At 42.2% G+C, this 12423-nt stretch overlaps 2 protein-coding genes across 3 annotated transcripts; both read left to right on the top strand.

Moving 5' to 3' along the window:
* The first annotated feature begins 1380 nt into the window (after positions 1 to 1380).
* LOC118117400 (translation initiation factor IF-2) lies at positions 1381 to 7644 on the top strand. 2 transcript variants are annotated; one of them, XM_047342065.1, is made up of 10 exons: positions 1381 to 1629; positions 2835 to 2890; positions 3542 to 3714; positions 3852 to 3964; positions 4944 to 5114; positions 5797 to 5913; positions 6128 to 6218; positions 6836 to 6900; positions 7032 to 7128; positions 7325 to 7644. In XM_047342065.1, exons 1-10 carry the CDS (start codon positions 1534 to 1536, stop codon positions 7642 to 7644), a joined length of 1299 nt encoding a protein of 432 aa, XP_047198021.1. In that variant the 5' UTR covers positions 1381 to 1533. The 2 variants fall into 2 exon arrangements, with proteins under 2 accessions (XP_047198021.1, XP_047198020.1); XM_047342064.1 differs by having other exon boundaries at positions 7322 to 7644.
* On the top strand, positions 7619 to 10773 carry LOC124851098 (PWWP domain-containing protein 3-like). Its single transcript, XM_035169597.2, has 6 exons — positions 7619 to 7947; positions 8060 to 8216; positions 8417 to 8748; positions 8922 to 8983; positions 9151 to 9195; positions 9631 to 10773. The coding sequence occupies exons 1-5, from the start codon at positions 7758 to 7760 to the stop codon at positions 9187 to 9189; spliced, it is 780 nt and encodes a 259-aa protein (XP_035025488.2). The 5' UTR covers positions 7619 to 7757; the 3' UTR covers positions 9190 to 9195; positions 9631 to 10773.
* The last annotated feature ends 1650 nt before the right edge of the window (positions 10774 to 12423 follow it).

The following is a 12423-nucleotide window of genomic DNA, read 5'->3' as shown; positions in this document are numbered from 1 at the left end:
TTTTAAGTTACTAGAGCAAAACAATTATTTTAGTGTTTATACTTTTACTTATTAATAATTCTATTTTCATGTGTAGACGAGTACAGTTGCCTCTCGGTCAGAGCTCCATTAAGGCTTTGAGTAAAATGAATGTCTTCAGTCCGTGCCTTTATTTTGAAGGTTATGAGCAGAGGACCTAATTAAGAGTGTGATGATGGAGGAATGGATGAACTGATGGAATGTGACCGGCAGCCGTTATTTAAAACACCTCGACGTAAATTAGGCAGAAAGAATGAAGGAAATCTTGTCTCAGTGAAAAGACTCCGTCCAACACAGTCTTCAACTTCAAAGTCCAGTTTGTCTCTTCTGACTTCTTCTGCCTCTTTTGTCTCTATCTAAGAAACCAAGTGGTTCCAGGCAGCGGGGACTCGGAACTCTCTCCCAGAAAGGCTTCATGTCTCACTCCAAGTTTCCAGCCAAGTGGGGAAAGAGGTCGTGTGTGATTTATCAGCAGCTTATTCACTGAGGAAGGCACGGGGGAGCATCGCCAGACATTGTTGTGGAGGAGAAACATCTGCTCGCCCGCACTTTAAACACACACGAGTTCAGCCCTTCGATGCTCTTTATTCCTCTACTTAAACAAAATCAAGGGTCCAGCCTTTTAATGGTTGTTATTACAGGTCCGTAGATTGATTAATGGAGCGTGACGAAGCCCATTTGTGCCAGGAAAAAGAAACACGTGAAAATGGAAGGTTTGGTGATGCTAAATAGAAATAGAGTTTATAGAAGATGGATGAAATCGCAGCAGGTCATCAGCCTTACAGATGTGCAGCAGCAGAGGTTTGCTCTTTCAACTTAAATATAGTTTAATGGGCCCAGTTGAGTTTTGCTTAGTTGGGGAAGATCATTTAATTTGCAGAAGGAAAGTCGGAATAAATAGTCATAAAGCATTTAATTAATTAATGATTATTTCTACAATCACAATATGGATTAATAATTTGAAGTTTAACTTTGTAATGAGTAAAGTAACAAAGTAATTTATTTTCTATTTTAATAGGTAATAAAAAGTAAATATAAATGAAATGTTAATGCATTATTTAATAAAGAGGGGATTACAACAACAACATGAAATAGCCAATAAGTTTATCATTTATATTAAAAATACATATTGAATGAATTAAATAATTGGAATTTAAAAATGTATTTGAAAATACATGTGAAACTAACAAACGTATTTTTCTTGTATATCTTAAAGACTTTATTGAAACGTATGATTATTTCAAAACGTGTAATATTAAATCTAAAGTTGGTTTTAGGTCCACTTTACTTTTCAAAGTTAAATCTCAGAAGAGACTTCCGGAGTCCGAGCTTCCGCTCAGGCAAGAGGACTCCAGTTCCCATGCTGCATTGCGAGGGGGGCGGGGGTAGCTCACACGTGCACAGCCAGAATATCCAGCATGATCTGAAGCGAGGATAACTGGTCAATAATAACCCGCTGGTCCACCGTGTCTGTAACCGTCTGTGAGCGTCTGTGAGTCGGTCCCGTCGGTGAACATGGAGGACGACGCGCTGCTGGTCCTGATCCACCAGCACCTGAAGGTGAACGGCTTCAAGAAAGCGGCCAAAGTGCTGGAGAAACACGTCGCTCAGGTAAGAGGTTCGATTCCTCCACGTTGTCCTCCATGTGCAATCTGCAGAAACCGACGCTGCTGATTCACGTTTAGTCCGATTCCCCTGAAGGTTCCTGTTCGAGTCCAGAGCGAACATGTGCAGGTTATACAAGACTTTAAATATACATGAGATTAAAGTGTGCGTGAGTCTGTGTGTGTCTGTGTGAGTCTGTGTGTGTCTGTGAGTGTGAGTGTGTTTGTGTGTGTGTGTGTGTGTGTGTGTGTGGAGGCCTCCTGCAGGAAAAGAACATGATGTTTCAGAAGCTGCTCGGTCGCGTGTAAACACTCCTCACGAAACCTCCTTCACTTTTTATACCATTTAATGATCACAGCTGTATATCGTTACCCACGTGGACCGGAACTGCATCGATCAGTCGATTAATCAATTGGTTCACGATCAGAAAATAATTCGGCAATGATTGATTCAATCAAATAATCTGTTGTAGTAATTTGAGCTAAATATTAGTTTCTAAAATGTGAGAATTTTTCCGACTTGCATTGTAGTTAAATTGTTAAATTTTTCTGATGTTCTAGAGACCAAATAATACATGATGTACGTTATTAACAGAGTAATAAATGATAAATACTCATAAATGATAAATATTGATTGTAATAAGTTACAATCAACAAACATCCAACCAACGTGCATAAAGTCACAATGCAAACACACACACACACACACACACACACACTCTTATATAATCTCTTATGAGTTCTCTGTACAAATGTGTTGTAAAGTTGATACTATGAAGTATTAGGGCCACTTGAAGTCAATCATAATTTAATCATTAAAAATCTTTTATGTTGATTATGGTCAAAAGTCGCTGCTTCACATTGATTTCTGACCAACCAGAGGAAGCTTCTCTCTCAAACTGTGACCGTCTCTGATCCATCTGGACTCTTGTGTTGTTACTTTTCTTCGGTTGCATGGATTCATATCCGGGATCATGAGGCATCAAAGTGATTCTGAACCACAGGAAATGAGCTTTTTTCCTCCTGGACTCGGTCGTAGTCGAGTCGCAGGAACATCGTCCGGCCGCTTGATTAAAACGTGGTTAAAATGTGGCTTCAAGAGGAATTTGGTTGGAAACGGAGACGGTTTTATGATTAAACTCACGTGATTGTGTTTTTAATAGTTTCATTGTGTTTATGTTTGTTTATTTGTGTGTGTGTGTGTTGTTGTAGGTGGAAACTTCAGAGCAGAACTCCAACCTGCGCGATATCTACACAGGCTGGGTGAAGTAAGTCCGAAATGTCACGGAGCCTTTTCACAATCACTGAGTTATTAAGAAACTTTTATTAATCTGTGAAGAAATGAGGTAAAACCAAATCACAATTCATTAAAACTAATGACACAGAAGTAGTAGAAGAGACGAAATAAACATTGGACAATAAAAGCTTAAACTAAAGACAAAATCGACTACGTGTCCCCACTTCAAAATATCCTGGATTCGGGGGGGGGGGGCAGCCATTTTGAGCTTTTGACTCCATTGGCAGCCATGTTGTTGACGTCACAGCGATGCACACAATCCACCAATCGTGAGTCGGTCTCAGCTCATCGTGATAAGTAATAAATAATAAGATTTACCAAAAGGACAGAAAACATCTTTGAGAAACATTTATTTCATGTGAGCTTTGATTATTTAGTTTGGTCCCTGTCTGTTAACATGGAGAAAGCAGGGTTTATAACATGTACTGCAGCGAGCCACCAGGGGGGGGCGATCAAGGCGGTTTGGCTTCAAGCTGAAATGTCTTTGAATCAACTGAAAACTAAATGATTCAGTCAGACTTTAAGGACTTACACCAAATTAAAATATCATTAAATATATCTGTTTCCAAACTAAATTATGAATAAAATAAATGTGTGTGTGTTGTGTGTGTGTGTTGTGTAGACTCTGCTCTTTAGCCCAAGATGCTAAACAAGAGACAGAAGACGCCACCACTCTGAAGAAGAAGAAGAAGAGCATTAAAACAGAACCTGCCATCAGCGAAGAGGAAGAGGGCGCGGACGCCAAACTCTCCAACGGCGCAGAGGAAAATAATGTTGATACAAAGCCTCCACCTGGTAAAACTATATATTTATATATATATATATGTGTATTGTGTTTTAACATTTAGAGGATGAACCTCATCATCTTAATAACTGAAGGTAATGGTTTAGGGAACATTTCAGAGTCTAATCCAAAACATCTCGTCCTTCAGGGCCCCTGTCAAATGGCGTGGAGTCGTCCGGTTCAGAGGTGAAAGGCGATGTAGAGGAGGAAGAGAACAAGGAGGAGGAAGAGAACAAGGAGGAGGAGTCAACAGAACAAGAGGTGAGCAGAGACGGGCGCCTCATACATGAAAGCATCGTCTTCAGCTCTGGGACATGATGAAAGCCACCATCTACTGTTTTCTGACTTTGACGTTGATTAGTCAGGAAAGGTTCAGTGATCCGAGGGGAACCACACCCGAGTCCGTACGCTCGAACGCAGCTCGAACACCGGAATCGACGATAATCACCTCTTCATCATTAACGTGACGAAGTCCAGCTCAGCACGACTTCAGCTTTAGAGCAAAATATATCTACAGAAAACTTAGGGAAAGGAAATCTGACGGCAAAATGTTTAAAACTAAACTGAAACGATTTGACCTAGATTGAAACGACAGGAAACTAGTCATCATGATCGCACACATACACACACACACACACACACACACACACACACACAACACACAGACAGATAACTCTTGTCCAGTCACTGAGATAATGTCCTGATAGATTAACAGTAGCTGCAGTGTTGTTTTATGCTCGTGAGATACACACACATTACATGTGCGTGCGTGTGTGTGTGTCTGTGTGAGAGAATATCAAAGTCTCCTCCCTGTTCTTTATATTTGCTCAGTGATGCAGTCGATGATGCTGTTTGGACAGAAACTGTGTGTGACAGACAGATAATCTTCTGAGACTTTGTGTGTGCGTGTGCGTGCGTGTGCATGTGTGTGTGTGCACTCTGTGTGTTACTCATGCTGTGGGGACCGACTCTGTTTCCACCGTCACATTGTGGGGACTCGTCTTCCTCATGGAGACAAAAAGCAATGCTCCATAAAATAAATCATTGAATTTACGATTTAATGTTAATGCGGCTGCTTCCTGTTAAACACTTTGACTTCCTGTCGTCGTCTAATTTGCTCCAACACGGTTTCCTAATGATCTTAATTATTTTGTTCCACCTCTCATAACCAGATTAAAGATGTTTCACCCCTCAGACGTATGTCGGCAGCACTAACTTTGTTCCTGTGTGTGCTTCTCAGTCGGCTCCAGGTGAAACGTGTGTCCAGGCCACTAACGGCTCCTCTGAGTGTGAGGAAGCAGCCGAATCCCACCAAGCTGCCTCGGATCAGCCGGGGGATGGACCTCTGGCCTCGGGCGCGGCAGGCGAGGGCGCTGCGGAGCGTGTGGAGGACGACGATGAGCCGAAGCAGGTTAGTGACCCTGAGGCTGAATCCGAAGAATGTGGAATGTCGTTTTTGACTTTTCAGTCATATCTCCTCCGGCACAAAACAAACCTTCTGATTGGACGCTCTCTCTGCCCTCGTCACCGAATGGCTTCTCCCGTCTGTTCGTGGTGTTTTCACCAAACTGACGGAGGAGAAATGAGCTGAGCCGTTGATTCGTTCTCATCACGGCTCATAAAACCAGAAGAAGCTGTTGATTCTTCTGCTGAACCCACGTTTCCTCCGCTCAGATGTTTGAGCTGTGTTTATTCAGTTCTATCACACACACCCAGTTCAGCTGTCGGGGGCAATCAGTGCTTCTGTGTCTTGCCCAAGGACACTGGGGATTGAACCGCAGGTGGGTGGACGACCCTCTGTCCCTCCCGAGCCACAGGAATCTATCGCGGTGTATTTGGGATTAAACGTTATCAGAGCTGTTGTTGGCAGGAAAGAAGATGTTTGATTGTTTGTTTGTTTTTAAAACCGTGACACTAATAATTTGTAAATATCGATTTGTCCACAGCAACTTTTTAATAACTGCCATGAAACTTTCCCACTCAGGGCGACACCTTCACTGATCCGGTGAAATATCTCAGCATCAGACAGATTAAGTTGTGCAAACGACCTTCAGGCTAAATGGTTGTTTGTGTCTCCTCCTCTCCGTCCTCAGGAGTCAGAAGCAGCCACAGACGAAACCCCTGCATCCGAGCAGACAGCTGTCAGTCAAACAGAGGCCACACCTCCCTGCGCTCAGGAGGAAGAGGATGAGGAAGACGACGCCGTGAAGGTGCAGTGTTGGATCTTATTCATATATTTGTTTGGAGCCCAGAACCAACGTCCTGTTCAATTTCAGGTCCAAACTGTTTAAGTTATAGTTGACAACTGCAACTCGCTAAAAAAGATCAAACCAAATAAAGTAGATAAGGTAATTAGTAAATCAGAATGAAGAAGAATCTCTGGGTCTGGCGTCGCTGTCGTTGACCTCATCATTCTCCACGCAGACGTCCGGCGAGGCCGAGCCCACCAGCTCTGACCCGGCAGCCGAGGAGGCCAATGACCAGCCGGCGGAGAGCGAAGCCCCGCCCCCTGCAGGTATGAACAACCAATAGCTGTTTGACGAGCAGGCGTCACGTGTGGCGTCTCCTCTGTCTGTTGCTCACTGAGCCGAGAAACATCACAAGCTGTTGTGAAGGAACCGAGCAGCTTCGATGTTTCCTTCATCACAGCTGCCGACGTCGACTTTCAGGTTTTCAAAATGATTATCTGCTGCTGCACGAACAGGAAAAGTTTGAGGACTCTGACTAAAAATCAGTTAATCAATATTAGTAATCATGAGGTTTTTAAAATGTCCCAAAAAAGGACAAAATACCTGTGATATGAAAATTCCTGGTGTTGCTCACACAAACCTTGAAGATCATAATGAAAGTAGATTTTTACTCCTGTGAAACCACATTTAAATTGACTGGATCTGGATTTTTGTTTGGATTTGCACCAAATCACACACTTTTATAAATAATCATTAAACTGATTAATTGCTGGATTGTTGTCACAATGTTAAAGAAATGTTCCTGATGGTGCAGAAATTCAAATTCTGCAAAATAAATCAAATACATAGATGTAAATATGTGATTCCAAGTCGAAAATGGTGTTTAACAAGATACAGACGAGTTCAGACGATATGATGGCAGCTGTGTTTCCATCTTTTCTAGAACCTGACAATGATGCTGAAAATCCAAAAGAGGCCGAGACGGTCGAGGACGAGGAGAAATCCAAGGTAAAAAAAAAAACTCTTTGAATTATTTTAGGGGCTGGATAAGAATAATGTAATAATATATTTCCTGGAGCAGAGAGAAGATGAGAATCTAAATAAAATCAGTCACCGGTTCTTGTGTTTTGTTTCCTCAGGACCTCACCTCCGACCTGAAGCCTGAGAACCAGACGGAGACGTCGGCAGCTCCTGGTGACGGAGGTGACGCCGCTGAACTCCCTGTTACTGAAGCTGGTAAGAGACACAGAATTATCGTTATGTTTAAAACATGTTGTACAACTTTTGTCTTCTTTTTCTTACTCAACAAACAGAATGTGTCACTTTATTTTGACTTTTACTTTCTTGTTTTCCTTTGTCATTATTGTGACTTGTCCTTTATTTCCATGTGCGTGTTCACGAACTCCTTCCACGTGTCCTGTTCTCTCAGCAGCAGACGACAGCATCACCCTCAACATTCAGGTCGAAGACGGTGAAGCAGCCGAGCAAGAAACAGGCCAAGACGTAAAAACTCCCAAGAAGAAGAAGAAGAAAAGTCAAAAAGACCCAGAAACAGTGAGCACAGACACGTCCACCTCAGAAACACTCAGCGACACTCCTCTCTCCTCCAAGTCTGCCAAAAAGAAGAAGCTAAACAAAAAGAAGGAAGAGGAGGAGAAGCCGGTGGTGGTGGAGGAGGCGGTGGAGGTGGAGGAGAAGCCGAGGAGGAGGCGGTGGAGGAGGTGGAGGAGGCGGTGGAGGCGCCTCAGGTAACCTCTGAGAAGAAGAAGGCTAAGAAGAGGAAAAGGGTGAAAGGCGAAGTGGAGGAGGAAAGTGAGGAAACTCCCGTCGCTCCTTTGGAAAACAAAATTAAAAAGAAAAAGAAGATGGTAAAAGATGTGGAGGAGGAGGAGGAGGGAGGAGAAGAGGTGGCGAGTCCTGTGACTCCAGCAGAAACAACGGAGAAGAAGAAGAAGAGGAGGACAAAGGCCAAAGGACAGGAGAAAGAAGCGGTGCAGTCTGACGAATCAGCAGCAGGGGGCGACAAAGACTCAGAAAAGGAACTGGATACAACAGGTAGAACAAGAGAAAAATAAAATCTGTCTATTGAATCTACGTAAAGCAGCTTTAACACTTATCTACATTAGCTTCAGCTGAACGACGATTTGTACGTTTTCTCTTCCTCCAGCGGAAGGAAACTCGTCTCTGCTCTCGTCCGCAAAAAAGAAGCAGCGGCTCAGGAAGAAGCTGAGCCTGAAGAAGAGACTGAGGCTGCACAAGCAGGAGGAGAAGATCAAGAAGAAGAAGAAGAAGAGCAGCGACTCTGAGACCACACCCGGGAAGAAGTCTGTAAACTTTATTTCTCTTATGTTGAAAGTTACTGCTCATCTGTCGTTTTTTTGTTTTATTTTACTGTAAAAGTCAGAAATATTGTTGATTTTTCAATGGGGAAGGATTTTTACACGTATTTGAAGAATTTCTAATCAGGTACTTTGACCTTTTTCATGGTAAAAACTGGTCCCTTTATAATATCTTGTTCTCACAGACGGGTCCAAGAGTCCGAGGAGGAGACACCTCAGCCGAAACCAACCAAAAAGCCCAAACGTGCTGCCCCCCAGGACCACAGCACACCGAGGAAGAGCGCCGAGCAAGAAGAGAATTCCTCCAAGGAAAACAAACCTCCAAAGATGAAGAAGCAGAAGAAGGGAACGGTGGTGGACGCGGATGAAAGCGGCGTGGTGATCGACCTGAACGCCGAGCCTCTTGACTCGTCAATGTGCTCCAGCGAAGGGAAGAAGAAGAAGAGGAAGAAGCTGGAGGCCGATCAGGGCGAGGAAACTACGGGAAATTCAACTCCCGTGTCTGCAAAGAAGAAGAGTAAGAGACTTGTTGGTTGTTGTAAATTGTTCGTAGTAGTAGTTAGTAGTAGTTAGTTGTGTTAATTTGTACGAGGACATTGAACAAATATTAATAAGTTGAAGAGTTCACCAAACTGAGCTGCAGCAGAAACCAAACCTTCAGCCTGATGTTCACGTGTTGATGTTTTGCAGAGAAGAACGGACTGAAGCAGAAAGTGGAGACAGAAGCTTCTCCAGAAACTCCTGCTTCCACGGTACGACACACACACACACACACACACACACACACACACACACACACACACACACTTTACAAACTGACCAATGAAAAGTTTCTACCCAAAATAATTTGCTTGCAGAAGAACTTGTGCGTCACATGTGAGCAGATTACTACAGAACTTTCTTTTTTCCATATTTCCAGAAAAAGAAATCCACCAAAAAGAAGATCATCGCTGATTAAATCTGGGTAAGTAGCTTTTCAAGGTTTTCATGTTACCTTTAAAGTTGTTTCACACTCGGACTCAAAGTTAAACTGATTAGATTTCAGAGGTCAAAGGTCAGGTTGTGTCTTAAGAATAATTTAGAGTTTAATTGCTGCTGTTGCGTTGTCACATTTTAGATCCGTTTTAATTGGCGTTGCTCTGGAGTTGTGGTCTGTTATTAATAACATGTTATTGCTGCTTGTACTGACTTGAGAGCTGATATTCACGGGTCGTCTCACCTTCAGCTAACGCAGTTTCCTCAGGGACGGACGCAAATTAAGAAAATAAAAGTAAAACATGTCGACGGCCCCAGAAGTAGAAGAAACGTAACGGAGCATTGAAATGAAAGCGTCTCTGTTCACTCGCGGTGACGTGTTGTGTCTGAGTGACGACTAATGAGCTCTGTGTTTATTCCCCAGCGGATCCTCCGATGTGAGCGGAGGGACGATGATCGGACCTAGAAGACAATCTGCAGAACGTCGGTGCCTTTACTCCTGATTCTTCAGTCTTGAGATCACAGGATTTTCTCTCACACGCAGGAAACATCCGTGTTTTTCAGTCAAGTTCGACTTTATTATTTTTCCTAAACTGTGAAAACGACACAAACTCTCATGTAACTCAGATCTGTATCGAATAGTTAACAGGTATAATAATAATAATAACGAGATTTTAAATGCAGCCCGACTCAAACTACCTTCGACAGATGTTTGTATTATTGAAGTGACTCTGTGTAGAAGTTACTGTTTTCAGACCCGATGCCTCAGAACTGCTGCTGGACTTTCTCCCCAGTTTCAGACTCGCTCACGACTACACAGAAACCTCCGGAGCGTTCAGGTGGAGCTGCAGCGGAGATCATGTGTGTTCTTTGTGTACGCCGCCGTCTCCTCATCCTGAGACATTTGGTTTCTTCTTGTTTTGGTTTTATTTTTATGCGTACGTTGCTTGTTACAAACGTCTCCTTCAGATATTCTGCTGAGTTGTTACGAGGCCAGAGAAAGTCCAGAGTCTCTCTCTCGGGACATCCGGAGGTTCTCTGGAGTTCGGTGTTTTGTCTGAAAGCAGCTGTCGCGTTGCTTTGAATCTGCATCTCTCTCACACGATGAGAAACTCAACCCGCTGCTGCTCTCCTGCTGCGACGCTTGTGACAGATGAGCTTTGCGTTGTTTCGGGAACAAGCTGTGAAACTCTCCCGTTGGACCAGTAACTCCTGAGGATTGTGAACAGTAGATAACTTGATATACATTTTTCTGTAGTGACTTAAGTTTCATTGTGACACTAAACTTTTACGTTTCATGTGTTTTTTTCAGTCAACAAAAGCTGTGAGTTATTATTTTTTTTGTAGGAAATGGTTTGTTTACAACGTTGTTTTCACCGTGAACTCTTAACTATGCACCTGATCAAATGCTGTTCTTAGAAGTGGAATACTTACCAGTTTAACAGATTCTAGTTTTCTCCTCCTGATGAACATGTTTTATACTTAGTTAGTCTTGTTCTGTTTGGGCCGGAAAGGTCAACTACCTACGTCTTGACATGTACTAAAAAATAAACGTATGTCAAACAAAGCCAACTGACGACTCTGTCCTTCTCGGTCTTGTTAACACGATGTCTCAACTTTGCCCTGTGAACTCGTTCTCTCTACGAACGCCTCGGGAGAATCTTTTTAAATTTGGCACAAATGTTCACTTCAGCTCACAGATCAACTGATCAGATTTTGGAGGTCAAAGGTCAAAGTCACAGTGGACCAGTTGTCACTTGAACTCAAAGATTAGAACTGATTTAGATTTGAAAGGTCAAAGGTCACAGTGATCTCATACGAGTCTGGAAAAATAAATGTATGCAGATTGAAAGGTTGGTGGAGGCATATGACTCATGACTATTAAAATATATTTAATATCTCTAAGACCCTAATAATATGTAGCAGAGGAGGATTAACAATGTTTTAATTTTTAGCAACAAAGAAATAAACTTGAGTTACTTGGAAATTCAGAAGCTGAGGAAAGTCGTGATAGATCTTGTCTGTTTATCTTAATCACGTCTTGTGTAACAGTGAAGTAAGACAGTTATATAAACAGCACGAAGTTTGAGTGACTGTAAAAAGAATAAAAGTTCATGATCATCATGAAGCAAATAACAAACAACCTTCAATTAATTACTGCCCAAATGTATTAAACTCAAACTCTAACTTTCACAAACTTTATTAAACAGATTTCTGTGATTTTCCTGCATGAAACCCCCGCAGACAAAGTCCAACATGATTTCTGAGTGACTCTGATGGTGGAACACAGGATGTTCTTGCCTGTGATTATATATAATTACAGATCTGATGCAGCAGCAGTTAAGTGACAATAATGACATCGGGGGCATATTCCATTTCTTTTACTGAGAGAAAAGTTTACTTCTCTTGTTCCAGCCTCTCAAACTTAAAACAGGTAATTTAACAACATCACCTCCGGGTTTTGGAAAACGTTTGGACTCTTTTAGATGAAAGAGTTTGTTGATTAATTAATGATAGTTGGAAAATTAAATGATAATGAAAGTAATCATTAGTTGCAGCTCTAGTCCAGATTATTGGCAATTTTAAAATACTTGTCTTGAATTACATTTGGTCAAAGCAAAGTAAAAAGCATTGCAGCAATTAAACAAACATGAATATGAAAAGGTTTTTAAAATGACTGAAGGTGGTGGAGATATAATAAAGGATTCATAGAAATATCAATCAGGTGAACAGGAGATATTTCCAAACTAATTTTCTCTGTAAAATGTAAAAAGTCTCATCACCAAATCCCTGTGTCTTGTTTCGTCCGACCAGCAGCTCGTAACACAGAGATGTTAGATTTAACTGCACTGACTCCGGGGACACACATCTGTGGTTCTTGGCTCTCGCTGAATATTTCTGCATTTTTACATAAAAGCAGTGACTGAAGTGATTCATCAGTTTCCAGGTTATTTCACGAGTTCGTCAACTGAATGTGCCGTTTGTCCCGAGGCTCCACACAACTGGGACGAGGACGATGCGTCTGCTGGGGAACATTGAGCTCCACTCGTTAGAACAAGGCTTCAACCAGTTCATCTGTGTTGGTGTGAGGCCGGTGTTACAGACCTCTGAGCAGGATGGATTTGTCGTATGTGACAGTTTCACTTTGATGACGTGCGTTGATTTGTTGTGTATTTACTGTACGAGACAAACTCAGAATTTCCCATTATGTTTCTCA

The sequence above is a fragment of the Hippoglossus stenolepis genome, chromosome 11, assembly GCF_022539355.2.
Source record: "Hippoglossus stenolepis isolate QCI-W04-F060 chromosome 11, HSTE1.2, whole genome shotgun sequence".
Lineage (NCBI taxonomy): Eukaryota > Metazoa > Chordata > Actinopteri > Pleuronectiformes > Pleuronectidae > Hippoglossus > Hippoglossus stenolepis.
This window is presented reverse-complemented; position numbering and strand designations above follow the sequence as displayed.